Source organism: Carassius auratus, chromosome 37, assembly GCF_003368295.1.
Source record: "Carassius auratus strain Wakin chromosome 37, ASM336829v1, whole genome shotgun sequence".
NCBI lineage: Eukaryota > Metazoa > Chordata > Actinopteri > Cypriniformes > Cyprinidae > Carassius > Carassius auratus.
Genome location: NC_039279.1, coordinates 7,359,491 through 7,374,917, shown reverse-complemented (window position 1 = coordinate 7,374,917; position 15,427 = coordinate 7,359,491). Strand labels below are relative to the sequence as shown.

At 34.9% G+C, this 15,427-nt stretch overlaps 3 protein-coding genes and 2 non-coding genes across 5 annotated transcripts in view; all 5 read left to right on the top strand.

Annotated features, from left to right (window-relative positions):
* Positions 1 to 574: 574 nt before the first annotated feature.
* On the top strand, positions 575 to 4,615 carry LOC113056031 (ribosomal L1 domain-containing protein 1-like). Its single transcript, XM_026222482.1, has 9 exons — positions 575 to 697; positions 1,015 to 1,154; positions 1,256 to 1,394; positions 1,660 to 1,808; positions 2,766 to 2,867; positions 3,083 to 3,176; positions 3,337 to 3,462; positions 3,540 to 3,686; positions 3,809 to 4,615. Exons 1-9 carry the CDS (start codon positions 602 to 604, stop codon positions 3,926 to 3,928), a joined length of 1,113 nt encoding a protein of 370 aa, XP_026078267.1. The 5' UTR covers positions 575 to 601; the 3' UTR covers positions 3,929 to 4,615.
* On the top strand, positions 1,438 to 1,568 carry LOC113056569 (small nucleolar RNA SNORA55). Its single transcript, XR_003277716.1, has one exon. It is a non-coding gene; the product is annotated as a small nucleolar RNA SNORA55 (small nucleolar RNA).
* Positions 2,907 to 3,037, top strand: LOC113056568 (small nucleolar RNA SNORA55). The gene has a single exon (XR_003277715.1). It is a non-coding gene; the product is annotated as a small nucleolar RNA SNORA55 (small nucleolar RNA).
* Positions 4,616 to 6,555: 1,940 nt separating the features above from the next.
* Positions 6,556 to 8,314, top strand: LOC113056535 (tumor necrosis factor receptor superfamily member 17). The gene is made up of 3 exons (XM_026223309.1): positions 6,556 to 6,715; positions 7,321 to 7,461; positions 7,695 to 8,314. Exons 1-3 carry the CDS (start codon positions 6,562 to 6,564, stop codon positions 7,907 to 7,909), a joined length of 510 nt encoding a protein of 169 aa, XP_026079094.1. The 5' UTR covers positions 6,556 to 6,561; the 3' UTR covers positions 7,910 to 8,314.
* Positions 8,315 to 8,742: 428 nt separating this feature from the next.
* Positions 8,743 to 15,427, top strand: part of LOC113056029 (sorting nexin-29-like) — a 114,680-nt gene continuing 107,995 nt past the window's right edge. The window contains exons 1-8 of the mRNA XM_026222480.1: positions 8,743 to 9,110; positions 9,773 to 9,837; positions 10,969 to 11,021; positions 11,136 to 11,260; positions 13,477 to 13,657; positions 13,803 to 13,873; positions 13,974 to 14,228; positions 14,963 to 15,323. Coding sequence (XP_026078265.1) covers positions 9,104 to 9,110; positions 9,773 to 9,837; positions 10,969 to 11,021; positions 11,136 to 11,260; positions 13,477 to 13,657; positions 13,803 to 13,873; positions 13,974 to 14,228; positions 14,963 to 15,323 — 1,118 coding nt within the window. The 5' untranslated portion in view covers positions 8,743 to 9,103. The remainder of the gene's footprint in view (positions 9,111 to 9,772; positions 9,838 to 10,968; positions 11,022 to 11,135; positions 11,261 to 13,476; positions 13,658 to 13,802; positions 13,874 to 13,973; positions 14,229 to 14,962; positions 15,324 to 15,427) is intronic.

The window sequence follows — 15,427 nt, the reverse complement described above, 5'->3', positions numbered from 1 at the left end:
AATTCTAGTTGGAAAACCAAATGGGCATGATTAAGGCAGAGAATAATGCAACACCGTATTATTAATAATGTTACATTTAATTTCATTTATTAAGTTGCATACACTTTTAGACCATTTTGAATTTTATGTATTAGTATATTTATAATCATATTTCATGATTTAAATGGGAGTGCACGAGCCATGCTGTTTTATGTATGCACAATGCTCCACAGACAAGCTTTTTATTAAAGAAATGTATGAATAGCATACAAACAACGATTGTGTGTATGTATCTCATAAAACATTAACCACGAGTTTAGAATATACAAATGAAACAATAATTATGTTAGCATTGCTTCCATGCACTTTATTCTTATTAACGTACTGTTTGCTGTTTTATACAGTCTATGGTAATTGCCCAATAATGTTGGAGATCCTACACAGACAAGGCTGACAGTCACCTCGCATAAATAATGTTTCAGATTACACATATGATCGGCTATCGTGTAAGGCTAAATAGACCGTTTGAAATATTGATGTTTGTTTACTGAGTTTTCTTGACTTTTACGCTACTAATCGAAGCCGGATTATTATTTCAAAATAAAAGTGCTTGTGACGTTTAATGTTTCTTCGGAAATACGCATGCGCATTTATGCTGTCTCGCTACACGTGCAACATGGAGTCCCCACGAGATAAAATAGATTTCGATCGCTCTCAGGTAAACTAGAAAAATTTGCTAGGTTAACCCTTACATTGTTGTTAAATGTTAATAATTTTGTTAGTATGTTTACGTTTGGGTGTCTAGTAACTAAACAGGCCGCATGTTTGCTAACTGCTGTAACCAAGCACGCAAGTCACGAAGTAGTTAAGATATAAAACATATATGTTATCTTTGCTTTTATTTTTTGTTTCGTGCATGTGCCTGAATCACTTGTATTAGTCTTGGTTTTGGTTGCTGTCTTTGTAAAATGTTTCATGGCTGATTCTGAGAGCTACTATTGTTTAAAAGACATTAGTTGATAACATGTATTTCAGGTAAAGAAAGCTGTACATGCATTACTGGCATATATAAAGAGCAGCTCCTCGTCCCTAAAGCTCTTAGAGAACGATGGTCAGGCCATCTCTCTACTGTTAACTCTATGGACAATCCCTAAAAAGGAGCAAAACATTCGCATGTAAGTGTTTCAATGAGAAATCAATCTAGAGTCATTGGTTTAGAGAAACATAAGTTCATTAAATATGTTATTGCTCTTACCAAGTTTGCTTTGCACCACAGTCCTTTACCTCATGGGCTGAGGACAGAATCCGGAGACGTGTGTCTCTTCACCAGAGATGAACCCAAAATGACCTCCGAACAGACAGTGAGATTCTACAAGAAGTTGCTCAAAGTGAGAGGGATCCAAAATGCCATAGAGGTAATTCATCTGTCTAGTTGTTATAAGTTTAGTAGAGTTACACGCACTTCAGCAAACCCTTTCCTTCTGTCTCCGTGCTGGTCATGGGTTAAAAAAGGGCAAGAGTAATTCAGCGTGTATCCAGACGAGTCTCCTTTTCTATTAGAGCTTGTCTCTATAAACTTTGAAACAGTCATGACTTCCCAAGCAGGTCTATTTTTACGTGACCGTAGGTATTATGAAATATGGTGTCATCTTCTGTTTACAACACATTTTCTATTGGTAGGTGATTCCTTTCAACATGTTGAAAACTGAGTATAAGCCGTTTGAAGCCAAAAGGAAACTGCTGGGCAACTTTGATTTGTTTCTGTCAGACGCACGCATCCGCCGCAGGTTACCCTCCCACATTGGGAAGCATTTCTATGAAAGGAAGAAGTAAGTTGTTTCTAACTGTAAGTACACGCGCACACACACGAACAAACATTTTAGTGCAGAATAGAGAGACATTTCTTGTTATTTGTGTAGTGAAGTACTCCAAATAATAAGACTGGTATAAACACACACGTTCAAATCTTACGTCATTTATGTTAAAGGGATAGTTCACCCAAAAATGAAAATTACCCCATGAATTACCCCCCCCTCAATGCTAGGCATATGACTTTCTTCTTTCAGATGAATGCAACCAGAGTTATATTAAAAACGTCCTCGTTCTTCCGAGCCTTATAATGGCAATGAATCGGTGATATTCAATAGTCCAATAAAGTTCATCCATCCATCCATCATAAAAAGTGTCACACACGGTCCTGAAGCGAATCGATGAGTTTTTGTGAGAAAAATATCCGTATGTAAAACTTATGCTGCGCCAACATATGAATCTGATTGCATTCGTCTGAAAGAAGAAAGTAATATACACCCAGGATGCCTTGAGGACGAGTTAATCATGGGGTGATTTTCATTTTTGGGGTGAACTCTCTCTCTAAAATATGCATTTATGAAACCGCATCATGATATAAAAATATTTGCACTCATCTGGAGCTTTAAAAAGTAGTACATGTAAACACAAATAATATAAAACTAGAGTTCAGAAATATAAAAACTCTCCATGTTAAGCCTATCACTTTTTTATTTCTAAAAGAAAAACAAGTGATAAAAATGTGGTCACATCTACTGTTCCTCAGGGTTTAAATTCAGAGAATTTGAGATCGCTTCACAATTAACGATAGACTAATTGCCTGTGAAATTTCGGCAATCGATCACATCTTTAACTTTGTAGGAAATGTGCTCTGAGATTGATCACTGAAAGTGTTTAGATTATTTGTGACGATTTTCAGTATCTATCCAGGTTGTCAGTCATTGTGTATGCCATTGATTAAAGTTCTTTCTCTGTCTCAGGGTTCCTCTGTCGGTGGATCTGGAGAGTAAGCATCTAGCCAGAGACATGGAGCGTCTCATTCATGGCACCACACTCACGGTCTCAAATAAAGGCTCTTGTTGGTATGAACTTTTTTTTTGTGTGTGTTACAGTAAGAAGAAGCACTACAGCAAACCATTTCTTGCTCCATCACAGCTAGAAATGGGTTAAAACAGTGCAATAGTAGCTCATAGTGTATCCAGACGGGTCTCCTCATCTGTTGGAACTTGTCCCTACAAACTATGATACATATATATTTTATTTTTATGTTTGACCTAACTGTGGTTTATCACTACAGCATGGTACGTGTAGCACATTCAAGCATGACAGCAGATGAGATGGTTGAGAATGTGATGACGGCTCTTTCCACCATCTCTGCAAAGCTAGCAACGGTAAGTAAGAGTTTTGTGTTTGTAACCAGCCCTCTTTCTTTTGTGCACTGTCATTTGCTATTCATTATTTGCCTATTCTTGTGTTTTTAACAGGATGATGGTTTTTATTTCTGTTCCTCAAGTTTTGACCTACAACCTCTAATCTATGATTCCCTCTCAGTCAGGAAAAAACATAAAAATCATTCATTTGAAGAGTCAGACTTCAGTTGCGCTGCCCATCTACACCTCTGACCTGAGTCACCTCGCATTGGTGGAGGAGGCCCGCAAGGAAGCCCGTTTAACAAAGGTGAAGTTGCTTAACAAATGCAAAACAGATATTTGGCCAAAAATAGTTTGAATGAGAAGTCATTCGGTCATTTTTAGGGAGCACAAAAGAGGAAGAGAGAAAACAAGAATACAGAAGTGTCAAAGCTGATAACAAAAGAAACCGAGGAAGAGAAAGACGGTGAAGAGGAGGAAATATCTCAGCTGGTGCCATTCGAGACACCAACCAAAAAGCCAAAGTGGGAGGTCAGTGTCTCACAAGGGAGTTAATAAAGCCAGTATTTACACTGCATTGATGTGGTAATGTCATAATGGTGTATGATAAAAAAAAATACAAATTTAATATAAAATCTTTTTTGTTTTGGCAGATCATATCTAAAAAAGGACTGAAAAAAGCACCCAAGCCTGCTGCTGGCAAAGTACTAAAGAAAATCATAAAAGACACAAAACTGACCAAGAAAATACAAAGGTCACAGCATGTGATCTGAAGAGAAAACCTAAAAAACAAATAAAATAAATTTGTAAATGCTATTAATTTCTCATCCTGTTGACAGTTGAATTTGTATGACATGTTGCTTATGGGGTTCAGGTGAGCCTTTGTTCTGATCCATGTGAAATGAAGCCAGTCTTTGGTTTTGTCAGCTTTAATTGATAGTATGTTCCATTTACAGAAGGTATGTGTAATAGAGCCAACCACTGAAGGTGCTGTAGCCCTTTTGTAGTTGTTGGTTTACTACTTCTTCCCCAATCGGAGTCTGTGGCAGCCTTATGAACTGTAGGTTGGAAAGTAATAAAAACTTGACTGCTTATAGTGGTGTTCCTGAATTGTAATCTCGCCAACTTTGGGGATCTGTAGAACCAATTCCATAGCACCATCATAGGTTCAGAAATTGAATAGTACACCAGGTTACTCACATGGAAAATTGTAAATTTGTAAATATTACTACTTTTGATGTTTGATTGTTCTCACCTGTAGTGTGTTTTTGATGGTCATTTATCCTCACGATAGTGATGCTGATAATGTTTTCTGATTAAAGCATAACTTTACTGCTCAACATCTAAGTTAATTCACTATAGTGTACTTTGAACCTAATTTTTACAGGTGTACTTTAAGCACTGTAGTCTTTAGGGCCGACAATGATGCAGTATGATACAATTCAATAAAAAATGGATTCTAATATACAATTGTGGATATGGAGAAAAGGTATCCAGGAGTTGGTCGTTGTAAACGTGCATTTTGGTTTGCTGTTTTTCATGACATTTTTGGACTTTTTGTCCTCCTGGTTGGTGTGTCCTGGGACATCTTTTTCCATGACTTTTTAATTTATGCTGGAGCTGTGATCATTTGAGTCTCATCTGGTGGGTGTTTTGGTATGCTGGTAACATTGAAGTTCCTCCTGAAAAGCTGGAGGATGACATTGCTCAGTACAAACACATTAATGGAATTACAGGTGTTCTGTGTAAGTTCTCCAGCAGTCTCTCCAACGGGCTGAGGAATTCATTCAGGAGAAAGGGAAGAATTAACCCTCAGGCTGAAGGCTCTCTGGCAAACCACACAGCTGGAGCTGATCAACCGGTTAGCATTGTCATGAGCTCCTGTTTGAATACACAACCACCTGAAACGATTGTTTGGTGATATAACATATAGGTAGCTCAGATATAAACCAGTGTGAAACAAATACAGAGTTCAATCTTGCATGTTATTATCTATTAGCATTCTGTTTTTATTTCAATAATCTTGCTATGTGCATGCTTGTTAATCATTTATAGCATTCTGGTCATTAGGAGGACTCCTATTTTACAGGAGGGAGAATCAAAGACTTTTGTACCACACACACCAAACTTCTCTCGACATTCAATGTCTGGCTCTGACTTGCATCTTCATTCCCACAGTGCTCTGCGGGGAGACCCTCCTCTTCACATCTGCATCCATGCTGCCTAGAAATGACTTGCCTTTAGAAGTGATTTATAGATCTTTAAGATCGTCAGCTACTTTTTTGTATAATTGATTATATATATATATATATATATATATATATATATATATAAACATTTGTAAAATATTGTTGAACTTTTAATCATATTAAACTATGTTTGTATTAATGTAATATGATAACGTTATTTAATAAACTAGTCTAATATGTTGTACCACTATATCTAATAAGCAGTACTTAATCTCACGTGTTTAACAGCATCAGGAAAATATTATTTGTGTTATGTATACAAACTTTTGCAATTTTAGAGCATAATTATTAGTCTGTTATTGTTTTATTTGAAAGTTCTCTATTTAACGATGAAACAATTATTCTGTTGTAATATTAACTGTAAAGGATTTGCTATGGGGAAACCTTGTTAACTAAGAGTAAGTTCACTTTATATGGGAAAAACAGTAATATACATTTAATGTAAGTTTACGGTAAAATACTGTTTATAAGTAAAAAAATAACAAGTCATCTTATAATTTACAGTGAAAAAGTGCAAACTTACATTTCTAACTTTATATTTGATGGTATTTCATATAGATAATTTTGCTGTGTAGTAGTTTTTGTTATCAATTATTTATATTAGGGCTTCACTTTAAAATTCATGTTTATTGCATTATTTAAGTGTTTGTTACAATGATGGTGTTATTTATTTGTACAAATTCTACATATTTGTATTTACCTCAGCTTTAGCAAAGGCTACTTGTGATGAACCTTGATTCTTATTATGATGGCTGTCATTATGTTAAAGATACAAAACAGATTTTTCTAATGTGTGGACTTTACTGGATTAAATTGTAATTTTAAAAAATAAATTACAGTTATAAACTAAAATGTATGGGTTGTTTATTAAATATGATGACATTTTATGGAATTATTCCTGAAGCTTCCAGTTTTCGTCTGTAAAAAGTACAGGTTTTTATAATCGTCTTTACAGTGTAGTTACAGTGGCGGTTAAACAAAAATGGAAATTTTGTTGAAGAATCGTTTTTGTCATGTGAAAATGTCACTAAAATTTAAACTGATGCCAGTGCGAATGACTAAAGGGACATCCCCTCCTTAAGACATATTTACATACCGGGCATAATAAAATGTTGTCTGCTGAGTAAGTTCATTGATGCCTAGCACCTCAGTGGAAGATGCTTCTCTTAATATTGCTGCTTTACATTATTATTTATGCTGAGGGAAAATGTGCAAAGAATTATTATTACGATGGACTTCTTGAAGAGTGTCAACCTTGCTCCATTAGATGCAACTCCCCACCAAATATTTGTAAAAGATTTTGCACCTCAAGTAAGTATTGTTTTTATATCTGATTCAAAACTTTCATTTTCATATGAAACTAACACTATGATAGTTGTATAAGCACAATGATTTTACTAAATGTAATAGTTATAATAAGTCAACATATTTCTTGCAAGATCAGTAAGTTGCTTAGAATAGAAAATAAATTCAATGTTTACTGCCCTGAAGAAGCTACATAAAAATATTCAACAATGTAATATTCAACATTCAATGTATAATAGAATAGTTGTCAATTTATACATATGTCTACAAGACAAATTACCTTGATTTATACAAATGATGTTGTATGTTAAAAACCAAGAAGATGTAAACTTAAGAATTTTTTTATAAAAAAAGTTATTTTGTCTTGTGAAATGTATGTATAATATAAATGCATAAAAATAGCTGTTCAATAGGTTCCTTAGGGCAGTACAAAATAAAATACCAAATGCAATTATTATTTAATTACTATTATTCAAATAAAATTCTTTAAACTCTTGACAATTCTACAAAAGGTATGATTAATTATGAGTAGAACTGTATCATGTATCATGAAATCCACAATGTCGTTTGATTTCAGTCTCTTATTCAGTGCCTCATTGTGTCCTTTTCAGTCCCAGAAAACGAAGTTGAAAAGAATCAAAATATTCGTGTAATTTTGATCGTGTTTTTTGTGTTCCTGGGAGCTTTCACAGCACTGACCATTATTCTGCGAGTTATATGCAGAAAAACCTGTAAGCCCATCATGAAAAAAGGTACACTGGTGAAAGACTTTTGATATATTAAGAACACGTAACTTTTGTCCAAATTATAGTACATTGGTTCAAATGTTAATTTATTTTTAGTTTACAGTTATATGTAATACGTGTAATATATTATTTCATTTTATCTGATTTGTATGTCTAACTATGCTTATTCTAGTGGTCAGTATTTTTTATAGTGATTGATTGTGTGGGAAACAAATTCTGATAAAGTCAATGTCACTCAGTGATAGGTCAAGATCAAAAGACATCTGACAGTGAGAGAGGCTCGAATGTAACAGAGCAATCTGAAGATTTGGATGAAGCTACAACTTATTTGCCAGATGGATTGAACCGACATCACTACAACTCCAACCTGCCTCTTCCCTCCACTGAGGAAGGCACCACAATCCTGGTTACCACGAAGACAGTGCAAGCTTACCACTGTACACCTGTCACATAGGGAGGAGATCACTGGAACTTTTATAACAGCGGCAGACTCCGAAAACACTGCACATCATCTGGTTTACAGTTATAAGGAACATCATCTCAGCTCTGTCCAGACTGGGTAAAACTTTCATGACTACTGCATGGATGCACTAATAATGGACACAGGCCTTGAACTTGAACACAAGGATGGTTGTGATGATTTGACTGTCAGAAGTGGACATCTCTGTTTTCTTTAGATGTAAGAATTATGTGCGAATTTAAAAAATGTTTCACCATATACTTACACTTTTTTTTACTCAATGCAAAACCAGTACAAATCTATGTTGTATCATTGTTAAATTAAAAAGTGTTGCTTTAATAATGAAGTCTTACTATTTGTAAATATACTTAAAGAAAGTAAAAAATGCATGACATTAATGTAATAAATACTTAAAAGGATAGTTCACCCATTTTTTACTCTGCCATCATTTTCCCCTTAATTGTTTTCCAAACAATGTATGAAACTTTTTCCTTCCAAAATGATCTGTTAGGCACAATGATAGTCTCAGTGATCATTTACTATTATTAGTGATCACTGTATGAGAAATAAAAAGACCCGTGCAGGTGACGGACAGTTCCTTTTGTGTTTCACTGAAGAAATAAGTCATACAGGTTTGGAACGACACTAGGGTGAATAAACGATGACGGAGTTTTCATGTTTGTGTGAACTGTCCCTTTAAATCATACTTACAGAATTAATTGACGTAAATTCGACTTCAAAATATTTGTAAGTCTATTTTTTTATTTTTTATTATTAGGCTATGTAGCTTTGACCCACGTGACAATGTTGCTGTCACGTGACAGCAAGGCAGCGTCATGTGACTGACCCGAGCGCTCGACAGTGGTATTAGCGAGCTCTCGTTAGCACAACGATACAGTTTAACTCGGTAGAAACAATTCACTTATGCTAAATTCTTAGGGTAATTCATAAACCATATGAGTATTCATAGTTGTGATGCAGTAAACGGCTTTAAAAAGTGCTAGTGTTGTCTAAGCTAGGCCTCGCTTTTACTCTAGCGTTTAACAGCTCTGCAAATGAAACTATGGAGAACGATCCCAAATGTAAACAGTGTTGTTAAACATCTTTGGGGATTAATCTGATACGTTTGTGGACCTACACTACAGCGATTCATGTCGCTTGTTAAACCGTTTGCTCTGGAATTTCAGAATGAACGGTGAGTTGTTAATGCGAGATGATGGATTTATGCTGCTATGTTGTTTATTTGTAACGTTACATGCCCCTCATTTAATTGTTATCGATAGATTGTTTGTGAGGCAGCCGGAGGTTTCAAAACATTCAGTCTGTGTCAGTGTGGCGTGAATATGCAGATCCTAGAACGTCATACTTATTTATGACAAGAGCATTTAAAATGGAATAAAATAGAGGAAAATTTAACTGTAAATTTGAATCTGTCTGCCTACATATCTCCATATGCACAGTATCTGCGACAACTTCCTTATTTCTTTATCTGTTGTTTTGAAATGTCATGTCAAATGTGTGTCAAATGGGCTTCATTCAGGACGAAAATCACAGTGCATGAAATGAATGACAGTTAATTATGGCAGAAGATTGACTGCATACATATATATAGGTACACAAACATACACAAATATATCTATATATAATTGTGTATTTATGGAGAAGGAATAGATCATTATATTCAAACTGACAGTGCCTACCACTATTAAGAACTTCTTGTGCTTCTCTATTCAGTCAGTCTTTTACCAAATTGTTAATTGTTGTTATTAATTTCATGCTTTGTGATTTTCATGTGTTTATTTTAACTGTGAATATGCTGTTAATATCAGTGATTTCTAAGGACACTGTACCTTACAGGCACGCAGCAAAATGACCTGAAAAGACAAAACCTGTTAGAGAGACTTCTTGATGCTGTTAAACAGGTAATGTAACACTGAGCTGTTTCAATAACTTTCTGATAACTTATTTGTTTCCATTGCTAACATAAAAAACATTTCCTCTTTGACAGAGGTGTAAAGAATACCTGAAAACTATACTTGAGTAAAAGTACAGGCACCTTACAGTGAAAATTAAAGTCACCAATTTCAAAAAAACTTGAGAAAAGGTTTTAGAGTATCTGATTTTAACAATATTTTACTTCTACTAAATATATAGGCTCAAAGATGCACTAGTCAAAGAGAAATATATACGTGAAAAATAAGTCGATTTTTGAGAAGAGCAATCATGTTTATTTTTCTAAAACCAGAATAAAACTGAACACCTCAGAAAATTGCAAAAAACAATATCCTACATAAAGGCCTCTTCAGTATAACAATGAATAAAATAATGTTAAGTAGTTTTTTTTTTGGTTAATTGTTTTTTTGTACATTTACAAAAATAACAGGATAAGAATACGGAAGAATAGTGAAAAAATTATGTTAAGTAAAATTAAAAAGTCAAAGACGCCTTGAACTGGATGAGGTTTAGGCCTCATTGTCATTGTGGAGGAACTTACATTTACATAATGTAGCCTTGTTGACAAATTTGGGTGTGTAAGGGCAAAACACACAAAATATAGTACTATCAGAGCCCTACAGTTGGCGATATCACTTCTTTTGTAGCAGAAATAAACTGCTGCAGAAAACACTAGGTAATGTGTAATTGCAGCACTCATCAGCCAATATCCATAGAAAGAACAATAAATTCTGACTTTGATATTTTAGCTCTGATCTATCTATTTTTTTTTTTTTTTTTTTTTAGTATGGATAAAATATCATGATGCCTTTTATGAACAAACACTCCAGTGCAACATAATTCCCTTTTGTGCCGGTCCATTTTATTTGGAGTGCAGAAAACTGTTTCTCCCATTTACCAGCTGTTTTATTTAGTAAGCGAGTTGATAGATCTGGTTATTAAATATTAATATTTATCCAGGTTCCCATGAAAGTGCTGCAGAGGTATATAATGCATATAAAACTTTTAAAGAATTGGAATTGCCAATTGGAATTTTGAAATAAAATAATGTTAGTTAAGGGCTGAACATTCTTTTTCTAATCGATTCTTTTTCTCCTCAGTGCCAAATTCGCTTTGGTGGAAGGAAGGAGATTGCCTCAGATTCTGATAGCAGGTGCCATAAAAATGTTACCTACTTATTTTATGAACCTGAAAATGGTTTAATAAGACATTGCCAAATGTGTGCGCTTTAAATCATTTGCAATTGTTTCCTGTTTTGCTGTCTCAGAGTCATATGCCTATGTGCCCAGTTTGAAGCAGTACTTCAACACGGCTTGAGGAAAAGTCGCGGTTTAGCCCTCACAGCAGCTGCCATTAAACATGCTGCTGGATTTACTAGTAAAACTGAAGCAGGTACTGTAACTGATTCCATCAAATAATGGATATATAGACCTTAAATTCTATAATTTTTTAGCAAGCTGTGTTAATCGTTTTTTTAAAGAACATGCTCACTCACTGAACTCTTTGCCCTACTTAATGAGTTTGCCTTAGTTGGTACCCCTGAGAGACATTGCCGGAGAGATTTCCCTAGTAACAAAGAGCACATGTGGTGTTCTGGGTTGTCCATAGAGGAAACAGATGCTCATAAATGCTCATACAGGGAAAACCAGGTGCTGATACTGTTTATGAAACCAGATGGTTATGCAACAAGCCTTGTAAAAATGTCAAAAAAGAGAAACAAGGTTTTTCTGAGGTTAGTCTTTGCACCTGCTTGTGGTTTTGACTGTTTAAAATTAACAGCAGAACTAAGAGTGATACTATGAATCAGTGCTGAGTACTTTTAGCTTTTGAAGAGTAGAAAGTTGATTGCCACTCAAAAAGTAGTGGGGTTTTTGAGTGCTGTTCATTAAGCTTGAGTTTCTGTTGTGAATAATGTACGTAGCTGATGAACTCTGCTCGAAACTCAAGTCCTTAACAAACATACTTGAAGGAATTTATAGCTGAAAGAGTTCACACGTAACTGTTGTGCCAAGTTTTATCTTGTAGATGTTTTTGTCAAATTACGAAACATCAACACAAGCTGTCTGCATTAAACAGAAATTTAAAAAGTTATTTTATATTAATGCTGTCAAACGATTAATCGCGACTAATCGCATCCAAAAGAAAAGTTTTTGTTTACATAATATATGCATGTATGCTGTTTATATTTAGTAGGTATGTATAAATGCACACAAATGCATGTATATATTTCAGAAAAATATGTTGTTTATATATTAAATATATTTATTTATAATATAAATTTTATGAATATAAATAAATGTAAATATTTTCAAAATATATACTTTATGTGTGTGTATTTATTTATATATATATATATATATATATATATATATATATATACACATAATAAATATACACATATATACACATATATGTACATATATTATGCAAACAAAAACTTTGTATAAGATTAATTGTTTGACAGCACTATTTTATATACATAGAATTCATAATAAATCCAAGTAAATTTTCTATACTTTAAATATATATAAAAGAAAAAGTGATTATAGTAAATTGTTTTATATTTTACGTGATTGAAAAACTTGTTGGTGGCAAATGAGTATAACGAAGTGGTTTGAAGGGTAGTGGCGTAGATTTAAAATTACTGTTATTTAGTTTTTGGGGGCTGCATTGTTATCCTGAGTGTTGTAATTTAATTTAATGATTCTTGTTCTGAATATGCTTGACCTTTTTTTTTAATTATATGTGACCCTGGACAACAAAACCAATCTTAAGTGTCGATTTTTCAAAACTGAGATTTATAGATCATCTGAAAGCTGAATAAATAAGCTTTCCATTGATGTATGGTTTGTTAGGATAGAACAATATTTGGCAAAATCTGAGGATGCAAAAGAAATACTCAAAAAAGATTACCAATCAAAAAAGTTTAGATATATTTAAGGTAGGAAATTAACAAAATATCTTTATGGTACATGATCTTTACTTAATATCCTAATGATTTTTATATATACGGTATATATATATATATATATATATATATATATATATATATATATATATATATATATATATATATATATATATATATGTATATGTATATGTATATGTCACGGGTTTTGAACGTGAGAAAAGTTATTAATGACATAATCCCTTAACATTTTTTCCACTGTATTTTTGATCGTATAAATGCCTTTGTGGAGCAGAAGAATGTATTTTTGTGAAATTGGTCACATCTAAACCCACAACCTTTTGACTCTCAGCCCAGATGTTTAACCATGAGGCTGCACCACCCTGTATCCTGTAATACCTAAATGTCACAGAGCCTAGACAAGTTTCACCTCCTGAGCCCTAAGTGAGCCGTTTGATAAAGTTTTACATACAGATAGCTGACCAAGTAAAATGCAACATTGTTTTGGTCCAAACTTGGGCAGAAACCATCAACAAAAACAAAAAAATATCAAAAGGGATGTAAATGCAGAACTAAAAACTTTCATTTCAAACAATCTTATATAACTTCTGTAATATTTTCTGTCTGTCTGTATTCTCTATTATGAGGAACTGAGAACATTAACATGGCGGTTAATACAGACATCTATTGTGTGTTTCAGAGCTGACGTTCTGGTTCTATGTGAAGGAGCACCTCAACCATCATGAGTTACAGCGCTTCTACACTCTGCGGAATATCACATCTGAGCAGGGTCGGGGACGGGCATGGCTTCGTTGTGCACTGAACGAACACTCGCTAGAGCGCTATCTTCACATGCTTTTGGCAGACCATACCCGCCTTAGGTACAGGCACCCATAATTCACTGTTGGGAATGTCTTCTTTTACCTTCCTTTTTGTTTTTCTCTACATATCAGTAAAACTCTTTTTAGCTTATTCAAAGCTGTTTAATTGTTCGTTGGTAAATTCTTTAATCTGCCCCATATTTAGTGCCTTCTATGAAGACTGGGCTTTTGTCCTGGATGAGGAGAGAGCCAGTATGCTGCCCACCATGGCTGCAGGTAATATTTAAATGAGTTATTTGCCAGATGCTGTCTAGGAGTTATATGTAGTTTGACGTCCTTTCCTGTGCAAGTCTAATTTCAGTTCACGTGTCAACAGGTCTCAATTCCATACTGTTTGCCATCAACATTGACAACACGGACCTAAATGGCCAGGCCCGCGGAGGGTCGTCTGTGTCCCACCTGCTTAAGGAGTCCACACAGGGCATGAGCAGTTTGTGGAAAGAGTCTACTCAAGGTGTCAGCACTCTTTTGCGGGAAATCGGTACTGCAACTGCAGTGGTTCCTAGTTTTATCCCTCGCTCGGATGCTCCATCAGACCCGCTGCCTGTCCTTCCCCGCAGCACTTCTGCAGGTACTTGACTCACATACCATAACAGAATTCCACATGCCCTGTCAGTAATATGTGCAGACATTGTACTTTTAATGGTACAACAACTTGTGCCCTGAAGGGACAACTATGTACCTTATATACGCCTGAAAGGTGCCCTAATATACTTACAGCAAAATTTTTTCATTCTCTGCTGAGGGGTAAAAAGAAGTTATAGCTGAAATACCTGAGCGGCAGTATACTGTTTCTGAACCCCATAACACTGCTGAAAGCATTGTCAAGATGAATATGTAAATATGTGCTGTACGATTTCCTCTCAATAACAAAATAAACGCAAATGACAACAGTGAGAAAAGAGCAGTTAAGAAAGCATCTGATCATGATGATGTGGATATGTTTGCATGAGCTTTATAATTTGGCATTCAGTCATATCACGTCATGTTTTATTTATTAGCACTTTATGCAATAGATTGCTTTTTGCTTTTCCATCAGGGCCTTTAAGTATGACTTAACCTTTTAGGTATAAATAAGAAACAATACAAAGATGTCCCATTAACAGCACTGTCCTACTGACAGGTCACTGTAAACCTAAAAGTATAATTTTTGCAAATGTTTTTCTGTGTTTAATCCAGAGAATGTGTTTAATTTCTTATTGGGGCATTTTATTCTCCTTTTTTTTACTGATAAATATTTGTGTAGTATTGCTATTGATAATTGAGATTCAATGGGGATTATTTAGTCTTGCATTTGCATTTTAGATTCCGGTTTAAGAAAAGAGCGCAGACGTAAAAAGAAAATCACGAACATCATCTCTTTTGACGAAGACTTGGACGGTGGCGTGGAAGATGAGGATGAGGCTGGTGAGGATTTTGTGAGGAATCTCAGGAAGAGTACAGCAGGTCATGTGAGTCCTGAAGAGGCTCTGGAACCTCCGGACTCCACCTATTCCATTCATAACGGCCTGACTGAGCCTGGGATCGTGAGCTGGGCTGAAACCCCCCCGCAGAACGGAGTGCTGCCAGATACCAAGAGAATTGACAATGAGGAGGAGGAAGAGGATGATATTTATGGAAAGAGCAGGCCAGAGCCCTCAGAAGAAGATCATGGGAATGGGGAGCCGTGAGTTAACTTGAAGTTTTGCTTTATTTGTTGCAGTATTCAACACCAGGATGTAGTGAGACTTGAATTGAAGTGACTTAAATTAACAATTATAAATAGCTATA